The sequence below is a fragment of the Ochotona princeps genome, chromosome 13, assembly GCF_030435755.1.
Source record: "Ochotona princeps isolate mOchPri1 chromosome 13, mOchPri1.hap1, whole genome shotgun sequence".
Classification (NCBI taxonomy): Eukaryota; Metazoa; Chordata; class Mammalia; order Lagomorpha; family Ochotonidae; genus Ochotona; species Ochotona princeps.
Genome location: NC_080844.1, coordinates 67,857,949 through 67,876,348, shown reverse-complemented (window position 1 = coordinate 67,876,348; position 18,400 = coordinate 67,857,949). Strand labels below are relative to the sequence as shown.

Sequence of the window (18,400 nt, the reverse complement as noted above, 5' to 3'; positions counted from 1 at the left end):
TGTTGTGGCCGCTTGGGGAGTGAACCAGTGGATGGAAGATCTGTCTGTCTCCTTTTCTTTGTAAACCTGACATTCCAATAAAAAACAAATCAGCTTAAAAAATGTGTTGTTGTGTGTGAATGCAAAGTTGCAGTGTCTGCCCTACAAGATGACACCACGAGTTCTCTGTTGAAGTATTTTAGACATGAAAACATTTTCGTCACCTGAGTTTTCGGGGAGCTCCCTGATTGGCTGGCCATCTGACCCGCAACTGTGGCCAGGTCAGGGTCAGGGCAGGAGCGTCCCACTGCTCAGCCACCCGAGCAATTAGTGTGGGGGTGAGAGGAGGGTCCACGGCAGAGGCATGGGGCCAGGACGGCCTCTTTGATGTGGCATCTGTGTGGGCAAAGAAGTTAGGGGAGCTGCCTGCCCTCGCCTCCCCCTCCTACCGACGAAAGGCTCGCTGCGTCGTTCCCAGCGCCCGAGGAGGCACAGGTGCTGCTCAGCACACCTGGCTCACGCCGCCATCATGGAGCTCCCAGGCAGAGCCCCTGGCCAGGGACGCTGTGCTGGACGGGCCAGCTGCAGCGTGAGGCTGGGACAGGTTCCAGGGCCCTGTGGGGATGGGTGCTGGGTCCTGACCCACAGGCCAACCGCAGTGGGATCCGCTTCCCCAGGTGGAAGCCCTCTGGTGGGGACAAGTGGGACTGCACCCCATGCCCCCAGCTCCAGCATGAACCCCTTGCCACCCCAAGCTCCTGAAGGACTCTGAAAACAGCCAAGAGGGGAGCCCAGGGGGCGCCCAGAGAATCTCCCCTGTGGGCTCCAAGCATAGTCACAGCATCAGACAAGTGCTGCTGTCCAGGGCCCAGCTTGTGATGGTCAGTGGAAGTGACCTGTGTCCTTTGTGAAGGCAGACTGGGTATCCAGGCAGATTCTTGCCAAGGCTGCCCCCGAACCGAGCAAGCGTTCCCCTGCAGACTGTGGTGGGGGGATGCCCTGCCCCCTCCTCTGGCTGGTGCACAGCCTTCCATATGGTCCAGTGTTCCCTCCACTCACAACAGGATTTTGAGAATTCTCTACCTTTTTTGTGGTAATTGCAGAATCATAAAATATTTTAATTTCAAGGTTAGCGATTTTCTCTTGCATACTTAATTTATAATTAGCTGGTTTATAAACCTGTTCTGCGAATATAATTTTACTGTTGCCAAATGTTCTTCATGAATAATTAAGGACAAATCCCTATTTATCAAATTATTAATATACCTAATAGCCTTGTTTTCATAAACAATGCATTGGCCCTGGATTTACAGGGGGCCTTCTCAGAGGGATCCCGTGTTGGGTTCCCACCGGCGCCTGCACAGAGGGACACAGAGGGCCGCTTGTGCCGGCTGATGTCACTGGCCAGGCCTTCTTTCCCCCACAAAGGCACAGGTATCGGTGGCCCAGGGAACACAGTGGTCATTCACCGCGGGGGCCGGGCCCCCTTGGCCTCAGGAACAATGCTGCTGTTTGTTCCCGCGGCTCTCAGGGCTAGCAGATGAAACCAGCCCTTTGCGCCTTCAAAGGATTGTGCAGCCTGCCCCACAGCGAAGCCCCACCCCGAAGCCACCGCTTCGCGGCTTTCACCTGGGAGCTTGGCTCTGGGGTCCCCAGGATGGAGGGACACCCTGGCATATGAAGTGTTGGCCCAGGGCGTGGGCCGCCTCCATGCGCCCTGCACCCTTGCCATGCACTCTGAGGTCCCACTGCCCTCCTGTGTCCCAAGATGAGGTCCCGACTCATGCCCACCCGTGGTCTGCACTCTTGGCACAGCCAGCAGAATGCAACACTAACTCAGAAACAGCGCCAACCCAGCGTGAGCGGGTTGGAGCGGCCGGGTGTTGGCGGGCGTGGTGCTGTGTTCGCAGGTGGGGTGGGCTCATGGGCTGAGCCGCGTGTACGTGGTGTGTGTGGAGGTGGATTGTCGTGTGCCAGGCCTAGAAGCAGCAACCTGGGAGGAGATAGCGCTGGCGTGTGGGAGCCCCCTTGCCATGTGTGTGGCTCCATGTACGAGATGGGGCTGGCGTGTGGGAGCCCCCTTGCCATGTGTGTGGCTCCATGTACGAGATGGGGCTGGCGTGTGGGAGCCCCCTTGCCATGTGTGTGGCTCCATGTACGAGATGGGGCTGGCGTGTGGGAGCCCCCTTGCCATGTGTGTGGCTCCATGTGTATGATTCATTCCAGAGCAGTTTTAGTCCTCATAAAATATTCATTTTGGTTGTGCAGGCCCTGTAATTGCCATCTCTCACCCTGAATTATTTATACCTTGCACAGACTGACAAAGCTTTGCCGTGCGGCCCTAGATGAATCAGAACCATGGATCTTTGCTGCCAACAGCATTCTAGTTTCACAAAATATGGCACCAGCGTCATCCTGGCCTGCCTCATCTCTAAATCCAGCCTTTCTTGCTTTGACATTTTCTTTCCTCTCCCATTGTCTTAGCCAGGTGGAAAGGTTGCCTCTTTGCTGGGAGCGGCAGCCTTCCGTGCGGGTGTGCGGCCGAGCCGCCGTGCTGGAGAGAACTTAATGCGTCTATCGTTCTCACTCTCCTCCGCTCAGTGAGAAGACAGCACCCCGCTCACTTTAGGGCCATATATTATACATTAGCGGTAAAATGATGCAAATAGTTCTGAAGACTCTTCAAACACAGAGTGCAGATCAAGCCCTTGTCACAGAAACAGAAAATAGAGCTGATGTGCAAAATGGGGCCCTGTCCCCCACTGCCCTGCAGCGGGCTGCTGCTGAGGGTCCCAGGTCGGGTCGCGCCTTGTATGGCTGCTTTGTGGGCCTGGGGAGCCAGGGCACTCCCTGCTTTCCACAGCCCAAATGCCTCCGTTCACCACCTGCACTGGCCCCGCTGGCATTTCCTTGTGGTTCTGCTTTGCAGCATTCAAACTTCTGCTTCCCGGGGGGGGGGGGGTGTGCTCGCCTGCACGCACACGGCCCCCTGCTTCTCCATCCCGCGGGCCCTCCCTCCCTCACGCTGCTCTGCGCCTCACCCAACAGGATGGAGAGAATGAGGGTGTGTGTGTACACGCATGTGTGCTTGCAGACAACTGTAGGAAAAGCGTTGGCCTGGGCTGGCTGGCAGGAGGATGGTCCAGCCCTCCCCAGCGCCCTCCTGGCCCCGCAGCAAGGCCCAACGGGTCCCGGGCCGAGACAATGAGTACCTGCAAAGATGCTTGGCAGAGGTGGCGTACCCTGGAGGTGCAGGAGCTGGGAGATAGTCCCGCATGGTGGCTCTGGTGGCTACACAGGGAGCAGGATTTTAACACCTTGGTCGTTCCCTGAGCCACAGAAAGGGATTAATTTATGGCTCCTGGCTCACCAACAAAGGGAGGTGAAGGCAGAGGCTCGGTGCTGGTGCGAGTAATGGATGACCTGTACACACATATCTCTTGTATATGTTGACACGCTGGAGTAATGAAGTTAAGACTTTGCACACATGTGCCCCTCATTAAGCTGCATTACCTGCATTAAAACTAGTAATTGCCACTCAGAGCTGTGCCCCCATTAATCATTTATAATGTTTTAATAAGTTTTCAATCAGGACGGGAAAGGCCCAGGTCCGACGCCGATGTCCTCTCTGCGTGCACAGGCTTGATTTAAAATGTGTTCTGTATTAATAATTCAGTTGTGAAGATGATGGTTCCCAATTAAGCAAGCACACGTGGATGATAGGGGCGTCGGGGAAGGGGTGGAGGTGGACGCAGGGAGAGGCCGGCGCCGGGTCCGCCCCTCTTGGAGACCAGAAGACAAGACCAAGTGAAACCCAGAGCCCGGCGACCCATCCGCAGCCGCAGGAAAGCCGTGTGGCCGGCACGCGCCCCCAGACGCAGCGCACCCAGAGGCGGGGAGAGGTTGGGAACCCCAAGTTGGGATAAGCACAGGCACTTAATCTCCACCCAACCTGTGAATGTCTCCCCTGGAGCTGGCAACAAGTCAGGGGGGTACATCTGATGGGAGCCAAGTGGTGCTGGCATTTTTCTTAAATAAGGAGCTTTGTGATCAGAGCTGGCAAATAGAGCAGTGTCCGGAGGGAGTGAGGAGGCTGTTTTAATGAGGCCGCCGCGAAAGACAAAATACAGACTGATTGACAGGGCGAGTGATCTGCTGGGGGGAATAATGTCAGTGCCGCGCTGCCCATTACAAATGGAGAAGCAGGTAGAGGAGGAAAGACAGGCACTTGGATCGGAGGCCGGCGTGGAAGCAGCACACTCCACGCGCCTGTGTGCTGTGCACTTGACTTCTCGTAAACAGATAACCTTATCAAAACCATCATGAAACAGCGGCAGTGGTTACAGAAAATACTAACCACAGGCTGACAGGCAGCCGAGCGGGGGACTGACAGAGCGCGCAGCTCTGGGACGCGCCCGCTCTGCACGTGGCTACCTGGGTTTTACTTATCTGAACACATTAAAAAAACCACCCGGCCAAGTTGCGTGTGAGTGCGAGCCGTTCCTCTGAGCAGGGTCTGTGGTGGAAGGGGATACTGAACTGGCCAGCAAAGCCATTAAACCCCATCAGATCTCTTTGGCATCATTTTAATGAGAATCATCGCCTGAGAGGAAGATCGTGCTATCTGTAAGGGCCTCTTGACAGCCGCCGCTGAAATTGCGGTGAAAAGAAAAACCATTATAGCAGAAATTTTGCGATAAGGCTCTTTGGAGGGACGGCGGTGGGGCCGCGCATGGCTCCAGACCGTGAAGGGTTAATTTTCTAAACCTAATAATGTTCGATAGTGAGGTATTTGTCAGGAGATAAAGAAGTGATAGAATCTGGGAAGTGGGTCCCTTGGCGATTGTAGTACAAATATTGTTAATGCGGTGTGGTTACCGCGGCAAGGGAAGTAAAATAGCTCGAGTCCACCGGAGACGGTCTCCGCGGCTCCAGGGCCGGGCTCCCCCCGCAAAGGCCGGCCGTCGTCGAACCGGGAGGCAAGCCTTGGCTAGCTCTGAATCCTCACACATCTGCATTGACCTGGGAGCCGTCGTGTGTGCCGGGGGACCGCCTCCGTGCCCACCAGGCCCAAACCCGCACATCTGGCCGCGGCCCTCCCCACCCGCTCCCTCATGACACCATGCAGTGTCCGGGGGACCCACGATGTGAAGTGTGCAAGAATTTAATAAGTCTGGTGTTAAAGCAATTTGTCACGGCATACTTGAAGAATAAATCAGAGTAGTGGAGCAGGGTCTCCCCCCTCCGGAGTGGCGTCGGGGAACGCGGGCCGGACGGCTGGTGGCGGGGGTGAGAGCAAGGTGAGGCGGGACAGGCCTGCGCTTTGGAAATCCGATACGTATTGACCTGTGTGCTATCTGGGAGCACGGATCTGATGTCGGCAGAGCGGCGTCGTGTACAGGAACTGCTCATTACAGGTTCTGTGAGGGAAGCACATTGTCTCCGAGGCGCCCGGACCCAATCGGCCAGAATGGCTCGGCAATCAATACCGCCGCCGCTGATGGCCAGGCGTGCGCGCGTTGCAGCTGCGCCCACCGCTTTCAGGGGCTTCCCAGTAATTAGCGGGGACCTGGAGGAAGCACTCCATGGCTTCCCTCTCATCCGTCAGAGAAAAGTGTCTTGGAGGCCCTACCTGTTAATCTGACTCTTAACTGTTTCATGCCGATGACACTGAAAGTCCCTGCTCTCTGGCATCCCTCGTCCACGGGAAAGGTCCTCTCTGGGCTCAGGGACATGGGAGTGAGAGAGGAGAGCCCCCTTGGGGTGCTGGGGACCTCACCAACACCCCCGCCTGCTTCCATCTTCTCATCGCCGCAGGGGAGGCCGTGGCCCTCGGGGTCCCCCCATCACCCTGGCACCCTGCCTGTGGCTGCTGTCTTCTGAAACTGGCTCTGGCCTGGCTTTCACAGAGCCATCTTCCTTGTCCAGGGTATTATGTGTCAAGTAAGGGCAACTGACAGTGGCAAGGGGCTTGCTCTGGCCTGGGCTCTCTGGGGCTGCCAGAAGCTGTGCCCACACTGTCACTGCCTCGCGTGGCTGCTGTGGGCATGCTCACGGCGTGGGGCACTGCCTCCTTGGGGCTGCTGGTGTTTCTCCATCTGGACTTGGATTTCCCGTTCTAGCTGGCATCCAGGCCCGGGAGGATCTGCTTAGAGTGTCAGCGTGTGCTGCGTCCAGTGGCCACTGGGACACACAGGGCCAGCACCTCTTCCCTGCCTGAGGCCACACCCCAAGCTCCACCAAGCTTCTGGGCTCCCGCCAACCCCGGCTGCGGAGCAGTTGGCAACTTTGCAGTTGTTGGTATTATAATATTTTTTAAAGCACCAGTCACATGGAGAGAGTGACCACTCTCTCCACCAGTGACTGCGCCACTTGCAGAAGGTGAGTGGCAGAAGCCCTGTTCTGGACGGCCCACCAGGGTGTGCCCTGTTCTGGATGGCCCACCAGGGTGTGCCCGTGGAGCTGGCGTGGCTGGGGAGTTCGGGTTACTTCTCTTTGACCAGAGGGCGAGGAATCATTACGTGTGACGAGTGGCCTCGCGGAGGTGGCGGCAGCGGTGGCTGGGATGGCGGTGGCAGGAGGCGGATTAATTACCCTGCACTAGCTGGTGGGATGATCCTATCAGTGAGTTGGCCACGCGCAGCTTGCCGTGGCTCCCGCGGAAAGTGGCTGCCGGAAGCCGAGACGGAAGGGTGTCAGAGCCGCGGCCCATCAGCTTTTCTCTGACAAACAGATTCATTGCTTACGTAATTGATAACGGCCTTGGCCAATTATTTCGCACATTACAATACACAGAGGCCCCCTTACAGGTTTGGCAGGGCTGTAATTAGCTATGCTAATATCCCCTTTATTGGCCTTAATATTGCTCACCACCTTTTGCCATCCTGGAGCTCACGGGAGCCCCACGGTCTGTCAGGACCGCTGATTATTGAGAAGGATAGCTTTAATCAAACATAATTGCAGTTAATTTTTCTCTGCTGCTCGCTGTTGCCAGGGCCTAATACCACCGACTCCTTGATATTCCATTAAATTACAATTAAACAGCCTCCTTTGTTTCTGATTGTCCTGAACACACCGCAAAGTTCGGCCGCTGTGGAAGGCGGAGCTGTGTGGTCCTAATTGCCCGCTCGCTCGCACAGGGCCAATTTACACAATACCCATGTAGAATTCAAACAGTTCATAATGTAATGGATATCACACAGGAGCCTAACTCTACAATTAAAATGATTTTCATCAGATGGAGAAGCTGTGGTTAATCAGCTTCATAAAAGTAAATATAAGTGAACTAATTCACAGCTTAAACACACGGAAGTGGAGCCGACTTCAGAATTGGCTCCCGTGGCCGGGGCTCATCCCGGAGCAGGCTTCGGTGCAGGCGGCCTGCTCAGGTCGAGCGTCCACCTTGGCTGGTCTGGCGCGGGCAGTGTTGGGTGCGGCTGTGGTACTGCCGTGACCTCTTTGTCGGGGTCACAGCTCAGGTGACAGTCGCAGGAGAACTGTCCTATGGAAAATCAGGGCCTTGGACTCTCCAGCTTCAAGTGAAGGTGTCGGGTGGCCCCTTGCTCCCCAGTCCCTGCTTCCCTAATACCCCAAGTACCAGCTGTGCCCTGGCCACCTTCACGGGGACCCACGGAGCCCCCGGGAGCTGCTGGACCGTGTCCAGTGTTCCCATTTCCAAGGTCTGAGTCACACCTGTCCCATGTCCAGCCTCGTCCTCAGAACTCTGCAGGACTCCGGCCAGCGGCTTGAGCAGTTATCTGGCCTGGTAGCCACGTCAGATGGTAGCACTTTGTAATCGCTGCTGTCTTCCCCTCTGCCTGGGAGAAACAAGTAAATAAAGCCCATATTTCAAGCTTGATTTACTCTGGTACCCACTGTGAAAGCTGATGACTCTTTAGGGAAATAAAGCTGGGGTCAGGGAATTAGTGTGCTTCCTGGTCACTCCGACGGCGGCCGACAGATGCCCGCGGACTTGCAGGGCGCACAGTTAGGCGTCATGTACTGACGACAGGTTAGGCTTTTTATCGCCACCTGCCATGGAGCCGCAGAGCTGTTCAGCCGTAATACAGAGCTTACCGGTGCCAAAGCCAAAGATTTTCTAACACAGGAAAGATTTTTCCTCTCATAACAAGAGCATCAAATCCTTCACGGACTGGGAGTCTGCGGGAGGTGTGCGGAGCGGTCGCCAGGTACTTCTTCGGGAAAAGCCAACCAAAGGGCCCAGAGGAAGGGGTGAGAACTGCCACTTGGCTCCCACTCGCTGTGAGCACGCCTTGCACGGAGCACCGTCTGGTTGGAGGCAGGTGCGCTGCGTGCGTCAGACGTAGCCAGCGTGAGGCTGAAGACCCCTTCTCTGCCGTGGGCCCTTCCTTCTGACCCCCTCTGCTGCTGTGGCCCCCTCCCTCTACACCCTGTTTTTCCTGCTGTGGTCCCCTCTCTCTCTGTCCCCCTCCAATGCTATGACTCCCTCTTGGTCGCAGCCACTGGGCGTGAGGTCAGCTGAGCACTCCGTGGCTCATCGGTGTTGAATTGGCCCGAGTGCTCACAGCGGGTGCTGCTCTGCAGGCTTGTGCGCCATGAGACTTTTCCAAGGACTCCCACTGCATGCTGGGTGCTCTGGGATCATCTGAGACCAGCTGTGCAGTGTTGCCAGTGTGTGCGTGAGCATGTGTGAGTGTGTTGTACATGCTTACATGTGCATGAGTCTGTGTGCTGTGTGTTCCTGTGGTGTCGCCTTAGACATGACAGTGAGTGTCCATGTGCATGTTGTATGCGTACATGATATAGTGTGTCCATGTGGCTGTTGCATGTGTACCTGGTAGTGTGTGTCCATGCACATGTGTGCGTGTGATGCGAGTCTTTGTGTTGTGTCTATGCCACATACATCTGTGTGTATATGTGCAGTAGAAGTGTGTATACCTATGGTATGTGTTGTGTGTGTGGATTCACAGCTGGCTTTCAGTTCATGTGTCATGCGTGCACCACATGTCTTCTGTGTGTGCCCACAGGCTCCACATGCAATTTACACGCTGCACATATGTTAATGTATGCCACACATGTTGCATGTATTACAATTGTGGATGTGTAAATGTGCTTGTGAGGGCTTGTGTGTGCTGAATGGTGTGTTCCATGTGTGTATGTGTGTTGTATGAGCGTGTGTAGGCATGTGTGCCATATAATGCGTTACTACATGTCTGTCTGTCGTGCATGTACTACACCTGCTCCAGGGCGGACACAGATGCTCAGGATTGTGAACAACCGTGGAGGCCACAGGGAGCTCTCTGCACCCTTTCTGGTCTTGGGGAGGCAGAAGGGCGATGGGTGGGGGGGTGTCAGAGACCCCCCACCCCGGGAACGCCTGCAAAGGCTCGCGCACGCACGTGTAGACGAGGGTTCGCAGGCACTGATGCGGGGCATAATTGCGCTGTGCGGCTGCCCCTGGCGCGAGGACCTAATTGCCTGACAGGACGATAACTTTGTGGCGCGCTCCCCTTGTTAGGCCCTTCCTGATGCAGTTCAAATGTGGGGTGGCCGCAGGTGTGCCTCATTTACCTCACTGCGGAATGTGTGGGCTTTAATTGCACGGTGGCTGTTAGGAGAAATTGGTGGGTGGAATGACCCCTTACTGGGGCTGGCGGCAGACGGTGTGAGCAGGCACCGGGCGCGAAGCGTGGAGGTGTGGGGAGCTGAGAGGAGCTGGCAGTTCCGGCCTGAAACAGTGAGAAAGGAAATATGATTAAGCGGCTCTGCTCTCTCTCCTTCCCCATCAACTGGGTTTTCCTGTGCCGGGTAAGACGTCACCAGGATACACTGAGAATGCCTAAGGTTTTGCTAGCTCTGGCAGCTGCCAGCCAGGAGCCTTGGCCGTGAGGCTGAGATCAGGGAAACCACGTGTTGCCTCCTAGGGGACCAAGCGTGACAGGCGATACTCAGGGAGGGGACAGAGTGGATCCTGCGGTCCCTGGCTGCATGGTCTCGTGGACACCTCAGTGTGGTTCTGTCAGTTTGAACGCATCACCTCCCACTCATGGCACACGTGGCCCTTGAGCAGGACCCAGACCCCTGGTGTTTATTGGTGGGTATGTCCTGAGCTTGTCGCTGAGCCAGTGCGTGGACAGGCCAGCATGAGGCTCCCTAGCGTCTCTGCACCCCAGGGACTCGATGGAGCACCAGGGTGGGGCGCGGCAGGAGCCAGGCTTGACCCCCGAGTTGCTCTCATTTCTGTGTCCCCCAGCAGGGCGGTTGTTGATGACCACACTGGTTTGTTGGTTAGTCGCTTAAATGCATAGCCCATAAAACCCCAGAGCCTTTCTGAAGACTTGAACCTGGTGTCTCTAAAGTCTAATTGCAGTGTGTTTGCTTGGAGTCAGAACTGCCAGAGAAAATACAGCTCAAGTGCCAGTGTCAGAGAAGCAACAGTATTTTTTTTTTTCTTTTTAGTGTAGGTATGCTTTGGGACATTCCTCTATTAAAAAAAACGATTTGTTGCTTATCCAGACCGTCCCCTTCACTGGGCATTCTGCGTTCTTATGGCTGAAGTTGGCAGCGGAGCTGGGTGGACCATTCCCCAGTGGCTGATGGTGGGTCATGACGAGGTCCGGGCAGGTAATGGCCAATCTGGAAGTCGTGATTGTTACCACAGAGTGGAAATCCACAGAGTTGGCACCAGTGTGAGCCCTTGCCCTTGACGCTGGCCACAGGGCAGGGGATACAGCCTGCCCCCCAGCCCAGGGCTCCTCTCAGCATCACGCCCTCCAGGGCCGCCGGAGCTGTGGACCACCACGCCCTGTGCAGAAGAGTACATGAACAGCTTTGTGTCTCGTGTCTGCTAACCCTAATGCATGTCCATTCTCTTTTGTATTTTTATAGATTCTTTCTGAAGTTTTTCCTCAAGTGCAATCAGAACTGTTTGAAGAATGCAGGCAACCCTCGGGATATGCGGAGATTCCAGGTATACTTCTCGTGCAGGACGCCAGCACCCAGTCCCGGCTTTTCACGTACCCTTCGAGGTCTGTGACCGTAGGGCTCAGAGCAACCCCAGGTTCTCCAAGGGATTGAGGAGCGTGCTGGAGTGGGTTCATCTGACAACATTTGCTTTTGAAAATGCTCTGGGGTCTTCGGTGTGCCAGTTTCCTGGAGTCCAGCCATAGTCATGGCCACAGCCATGACCACAGCCATGACCACAGCCATGGCCACGGCCACGGCCACCTGAACTTGGCTCTGAATATAAGGCTAAGCTGGAGATGGCCAGCTGATCCACTTGCAGTGCCGGGAATACCCTGGGGCACCATGGGTGCCCCCCTCCCCCGGTTCTCGGGTGCTTCCCATGGGCTTGACACAAGCCTGGACAAACTCGAGAGCGTCACCCTGGCCTGAGTTCCTTCTGTGTTCCCAGCATGTTCTCACCTTCCTGGATCCCATGTCTGGTTACTGGCTGTTCCTGGAGCTAGGCTGACTGCCTCAGAGGACTTCGTCCCAGGGAGAGGGGGCCAGGGCCATCCTTCGTTTTATTTTTATTGGAAAGGCAGAGCCCCAGAGAGAAAGAGTCGAACTGCTGAGTACTCCCCCAATGGGTGCAGCAGCCAGAATTGGGCTGTTCTGAGCCAGGAGCCAGGAGCTTCCTCTGGGTCTCTCATGTGGGTACAGGGACCCAAGGCCTGGGCCAGCATCCTGTGTCATCCCAGGCCTACCTCAGGAAACCCGATTGGAGGTAGAATAGCTGAGACTCAAACCAACATCCATGTGGGGTGCTGGTGCTGCAGGTGGAGCCAGCACCCAGAGAATCCACACTTGCGTGCTTTGAACGGGAATGGTTGGAAGCTATGGGGTAGGACAGGTGTTCTGGACATGCAGTGGACAACTTGGCTAGCTTCATAAGTGAAAACGCATGTCTGCACCCAAGCTTGGCACTCAAGTCCCTCCTACACGATGCACTGGTAGTCGCCCTCCACACCCCGCCCCCTTGTGCTGTCATTCATGTCTGGGTGACTTACCCACCTGTCTGGCTGGTGCCACCTGGTATCGTTGGCAAACACTTGAGACAGCTCTTTTTTTTTCTTTTCAAAGATTTTTGCTGTGCAGTTGTTGGACTGCATGGAGGGAACGTGGGCTCAGGGCTGGCTGGGGTCTGGTCTGGGACACACAGCAGCTCCAGGGAACGTGGGTGCAGGGCTGGCTGGGGTCTGGGACACACGGCAGCTCCAGGGAACGTGGGTGCAGGGCTGGCTGGGGTCTGGGACACACGGCAGCTCCAGGGAACGTGGGTGCAGGGCTGGCTGGGGTCTGGGACACACGGCAGCTCCAGGGAACGTGGGTGCAGGGCTGGCTGGGGTCTGGGACACACGGCAGCTCCAGGGAACGTGGGTGCAGGGCTGGCTGGGGACTAGCTCTGCAACTGGGCAGGAGCGTTTCCTGGTGGCTGCTGGGCTGGCATCTATTTTTCATGCACAGGGCTTCCCGTGGCATGGGGGCTGTTGATCCTGGAGGTCACATGGGCTGAGCGGGCACAGAGTCTTCGTCTGGCTGGAGGCCGACTGTGCAGCGTCAGTCACCAGTGACTCTGGTTGACCACGGTGTCCAGGGGGCCCAGCAGAATGTCTCTGGGCTCTGGAGCTCATCACCCAGCCGCTGGAAGGAGGGGGGACTCACAGTCTCTGTACCTGGCTGGAGGTACCCAGCAGGCTGGCCCAGGTAGGGGACACAGGACGCATCGGCTCTGCTCTTCTCCCCTGGCGCCTGACCCGTACCCAGCTGGCAGAGCCATTGCAGTGTCTGTCTTCTTATTTTTACCTTGTCTTGTTTCTTCACCATCTGCTGAAGCAGGAGCTCAGAAGGGGTTAACCTGTGGTGATGCAACCACACAAGTCCTGCTGTGTCCAGGGTGGAGCCTGAAGTGGCCCCTGGGAGGGCACCTGCATCCTGTGGGCAGAGGCCCCTGGACCCACGAGTGACCCCACAGAACCTCCCACCAGGGCTCCCTAGGGCAACGCCAGAGAAGGGGGCGCTCTGACCCCGAGGTTGGCAGTGGGGCAGCACGGATGCTCTTCCAAGGTTGAGACAGAGCCATGTACCTGGCAGTGCCCTTGGGGGAGGGATGAAGAAGCTGTCCATAAAGGGGACGTGGTAGGCACGGCCACTGCTCCTCTGCTTTCAAGGAGCTCGTTTATTTTAATGCAGAACCTTGGGCGTTCATGCCCAGGAGGGGTCTTGGAAAAGTTTGTGGATAAAGTGCCTTATGAGAAAACTAGGGATTTCACGTTTTTGTTTTTGTTTTTTGTAGCCTTATGCATCATTTCTTTTTGCTTTGCTTGAACTTTCTGGAGTGCCCTTGTGCACACAGGTGGTGTTCGCTCCTGGTTGAAACCCTTAAGCTTGTGATGGACTTGCATATTTATCATGAGTTGCTTCTGGTACATGTTTTTGACTAGTCAGTATGTCCTACTTATGAATACACTTCCTCCTCCTTGGAGCAGTCAGAGGCTTAGCGAGCACACCGTGGACAGCAAGGAGCACCCTCCCTGCTGAGCCCTCCGAGGCACACCCTAGATCGGTGTGTTTCATCCGCCGTGGCCTTGGATTTTCAGCAGCTCGACTGTGTGCTCTCCTGCTGGCCGGTAGTCCCTCTGCGTGTTTCTTGGCATTTTAGCCCTGTCCCCCTCGTGCTGGACAAGGCTCACATTCAGGTGGCCCCAGTGTCTCTGTGTGGCATCCAGATGCTAGCTGGGCTCAGATCTGCTCTGTGGCACCTGTGGAAACAGCACCCTGCCCTCCCGATGACCCCACTTTTGCCAAGGAGAAATCTCTCCGGGCTGGGCTGTGGTGTCTGTCACCAGCTTCCCTGGGCAGGTGCCTAGGTCCCTAGAGTGGTCTTTGGGTGATGTATCCTTGTTGCTCCGCCGCCCTGGGGATGCTCTGGTGCCTGACGGCCGTGCTCCAGGCCTGGACCCCTGCCTGGGAGCTTTTCTCTCCCCCCGGGATGGACTTTGCCCTGGCAGACGGGGCTCTCGCCCAGCTTTGGCTGGCTAAAAACCTGTCCACTCTTTGTATCCAGTTCAGACTTGTCCGATGCAGGAGTGGTCGGGGCCATGCGTTAAATGTGGTGACACTGATTCAGGGGTCATTTGCTGATCAGATGTGGGTTCAAGACCTGTCCTGGCTTACCAAGGCCTTTTGGGCGACTCTGCAAGGGAGCCCGATCTGGAGTGAACTCATTTAAATTAAACTATCTGATCAATATGGGAGCAGATCAGTCGGAACAGCGAGTGGATGGAGGGGTGCTCTGAAGCTGATGGCTATGGTGTCTGCCTGGATTGAATTTCCTTGTTAGCGTAATAGGAGATTAAACTGTAATTAGCACACGGGGTTTGAAGACCGGCTATCTTGAGTGAAAACACAGCGCAACAGCCCACATGTCCCTGCGAGCGTGCGTCCTGCACGTCTGTGCGGAGAGGCCCCGGTGGCCAGTGGCGTGTCCCTAAGTGCTGTGTCGCTGGACAGGGCCTTTCCTTTGCCTGGTGGGTGGCTCTGCTTCCTCAGTCGCTGTGTTTTCAAATCCACTTCATCTCCACAGGTGGTTGTTTCGACAACGGTCAACGTGGATGGCCACGTGCTGGCCGTGTCCGACAACATGTTTGTGCACAACAATTCCAAACACGGGAGGCGGGCCCGCCGTCTGGACCCGTCAGAAGGTACGGCCCCCTCTTATCTGGACAATGGTAGGCACATGTTATATGTCTTTTTCTTTCTTCATCCTTATGTCACTTCGTGTGGCCTTGCTCCCACTTGGCCCCTGCCCTTGGTCACCTGGGCCCGAGGCAGGGTGGGGATGGGGCAGCGGGCCTCCCAGGCCTGTCCTCCTCCTAGGTGGCCAGCCCAGGCCCTGCATTCCCCTCACTTGTCCCCTTACTGTTTTTTTCTAAGCCTTATTTATTTATTTATTCATTTTTTATCTTTTACCAACCACGCTTCTCATGATTTTGGTTTATTTGGTTTTATTTTGACTTGTCTGAAGTTCCCGTAGAGGGGCTCCCTCCCAAACACTGCACGTTTCCGTGGTGGGTGCAGGTGGTTCTGTCCTGGACCCTCAACCCGCAGCAGGTGACTGTCCCTGCGTGGGGTGCGAGTGAGAGTGTGGGGAGTCAGGGTGCAGGGATGAGAAAACAGAGCACAAGGGGCTTCCGGGGCTTGGCTTCTGCCTTTGCTGGTGAAAAGGGAGGCGTTGCCGGAGGGGTGTCCGGCGGGCTGTCCCGCACTCAGGCAGCCCGGCCCCTCCGTGGCATCCTGCTTCCTGCTCGGCCCAGGCCCCAGGCCTCAGCACAGCCCCCCTGAGCAGGTCCATTTCCTCTCTCAGACATGTCGTCATGAGCTTCTGGCGAGTGCTGGGGCTGGGGCTGGGTCAGGGCAGCCGTGGCAGTGGTCTGCCGCTGAGCAGTCACACACACGCGGGAATGTGTGTGACACACACGCGGGAACATGCGTGAAGTGCAGGCAGGACCATCAGAGTGACATACGACCCGGATGGAGACGATGGATGAGTCTGCTGTGGTTCGCAAAAATAAGCTAATTTGTTTTTCTACATTAATGACGAAGGTCTCGGAGAACAAAAATATAATAATTAAAGGTCGCTTTGAGCCCCGAGTCATTAGCCTCGGTGACGTATTGTTTATCTCCTTCCCATGCGCTGAAGGAAGGTGTGTGTTTGCCTAGCAACCGTCACTAATGAGGCTCACAATTAAGCAGGTTGAGTCCCTGTCCTCAGTCCCTCGCTCCCCAGAGAGCTGCAGCTCGGGAGGCGAGGGGTTCATGGAGGCCTCCCCAGCCCTCTGCTGCTGGATTGGAGTCTGGGTCCAGCGTCCGCCTCCTCTAATGAGCTATTATGATCTGAGCAAAGTACAAGTATTTATTTTTGTAAGTAGCATGAAAAAGCATTTGACTGTAAGCACGAAATGTGGCGTTTAGAAAATAAAGGCCCACAGTGAGTACCTTGGAGGTGAATTCCAGCTCGTCAAGGGCTATATACAGATGGAATCTTGTGTGTTTCTCGTCATTTTAGCCCTGTTTGAACCAAGTGTCTGTCCTGTGAGTTAGAGAAGCTCTTGGTCCCACACTGCGCAGTGGCTGGTCACCTGAGAGCAGAGGGTGGCCGGGAGCTGCCAGCTCTGTGACTCTGAGCCCCAGCCAGCAGGGACAGCTCTGTTTTCTCGCCATGCATTCCTAGGTCTCGGGTGCCCTGAGGGGCTCTCTGGCGTACTTCCGTCACTTCCTGGGAACGCTGGCGCTTAGGAGGTTCGTTCCGGGGCTGTGCCCTCCCAGAGCCCACTTAGCGCCTCGTGCCCACTCAGTGCTCGTCCCGGGGGTGGGGACCTGGCATGGCACCGTTGCACATTCTTGAAGAAAGCTGTGTCCCCGTAAAGCACAGCGCCAAGCCTCCCCAGCCTCGCCCGGCTCACACCTCATTATCCAATCATCTAATATTCACCAGCAGTGTGTACACACTCGCTGATGGTTTCCAAGTAAACTAATCCCCCTGCTGCTGCCGTGGCCGCTTGCCACGGCGTCCTTGGAGCTCAGAGAAAGCGAGGCGGATTATTTACTGTGTGGACCACGAGCGAGGGGAGAACAGCCGCTCCGCCTTCTAGCACAACACGGGAGAACGCGGGCTTTCATTTTTTTCCTTGTCACTTGTCCCTTCATCAACGACGCCAACCCTGCTTAGACCTTGGAGCGCCCTGCCCAGCACCCGGCCTGCAGCACAGAGGCGATTTGCATGCCAAGTGCCGTAATGCGGTTAGGGTTATGCAATAAGGGCAACTGAATGCAGGCTGTGGGGCTTGAGCGAGTTACAGGGAACAGATGGCCCTGGGAGAGGTAAAGGTATAATCCTGTCAGCTGGAGTATCAGCCAGCCATCTGGACATCCCAAGCACAATTACAAGACGTTTTAGCAGGCAGAACAAAGAAGTCTTCATGAGGCAAGATTAGGCCTGTTGGAGTGCCTCAATATTGTGAATGCAGAGCAAGGTGACAAATGCTGGGATATTACCCGGAGAGCTTGCTGATTAACGGGAAGTCATCGACTCAGAATATTGGAGCTGGTGAGGGAACCCCCAAGGAAGGGAAGGAAACGGCCAGGATTTGGGTCCAGGATGACTGGGTCCCAACTCGGGCTGTATTTTTGCCCTGGAAATGCACAGTCTCGGCCACCAGGCTCCGGGCCTGCCTGCAGGACGAGCCGATCTGGGTGGGCACTGAGGATGCACGCCCACAGCTGGCCTGGAGGCCCTTGGCGATGCCAGGGGCCCCTGCCCTAGCCACCTGAGATGGGGCCCTCGCAGTTTAAGGCTGTTGTATGCACCAGAGCCTTACTCGGACCATGGCAGCCCTGGGCTGCACATGGCTGGGCGCAGGCCGGAGGCTCGCAGACCACGGCCTGCCTTGGCGGCCAGGGAGCACCAGGGCTCCTGGGCCCTGCACTGCCGTGCCTGCTCTGCCGTCTTCAGCTGCTGCCCCAGCTCCTGTCCTCTGCTGGCGTGTATTGTGCACTGTATATCATTAGCTCTCAAATGCTGTCTGTGTAATTCATTTTGCTATGGTTCCCACTGAACACATGTTCCCCCTCTATGTGTGCATTGAAATGTATGCAAATACAGGCAGAAGGAAGGCAGCTACCGGCCGAGCGAGGCCCAGGCAGGCCCGAGCTTTCTCGCTGCGCGGAGGCCCGCGCTGCGCATAGCCGAGGTGCGGCGGCTCTCCGCTGGGCCACAGCTGCCAGATAGCGGTCTCGGGAGTGCACAGGCGATCCTGGGCCTTTTTTTTTTTTTTCTTTTTCTCACCTCCAAAGTAAATTTGTTTACTGTAATTTTTTTGGTGAATTATTTGCCGTAATTGGCTGTGCTGATGAAGGTCGCCCCCTCGGAGGAGCCTTGCCAGTCTTTAGAGAGCTGCTCCTTTTCAAATGCTCTCCATGCAATTAAGAAAAGCAAATGTCATTCGGAAGCCTCAGAAATGAAAATTTGTATGAACTTATTAGCATGAAGTCAACAGCGCTAGTTAAGGGCAGGCTCCCAGTGTGTGCTCTGCGCCTCTGTGGCGGGGGGAGATGTGTGCGGAATGAGCAAATATAACCCCCGTGAGTCCAGCATTAAAGCAAACAAAGGGAGGTGGCGTGTCGGCGGTGCGCTCCACAACAATGGCTAACGGTGATTAACTCGGTGGGGGCTGCACAGGCTGCCCCTGACCCGCCGTGGAAGCCGCGGCATGCAGGCTTCCGGAAAACTCCCACTTATGGAGACGTGCAACCAGATCTGACCCCGAGTCTAAAAAAATGATTTATCTGCAGCCCAGCCCCACCAGGCTCTGATAGGACGAACGACCTAATAAGGCCCCAGATGTCCTTTGGAGGGTTCTGGCCTGTAGCCGCAGAG

The 18,400-nt window shown here is 56.0% G+C and overlaps 1 protein-coding gene across 7 annotated transcripts in view; it reads left to right on the top strand.

Moving 5' to 3' along the window:
- Window positions 1-18,400, top strand: part of EBF3 (EBF transcription factor 3) — a 114,604-nt gene that overhangs the window by 64,493 nt on the left and 31,711 nt on the right. For all 7 annotated transcript variants that reach the window (XM_004579738.4, XM_036495799.2, XM_058671600.1 and 4 more), the window contains exons 7-8: window positions 10,849-10,930; window positions 14,549-14,666. In XM_004579738.4, coding sequence (XP_004579795.1) covers window positions 10,849-10,930; window positions 14,549-14,666 — 200 coding nt within the window. The remainder of the gene's footprint in view (window positions 1-10,848; window positions 10,931-14,548; window positions 14,667-18,400) is intronic.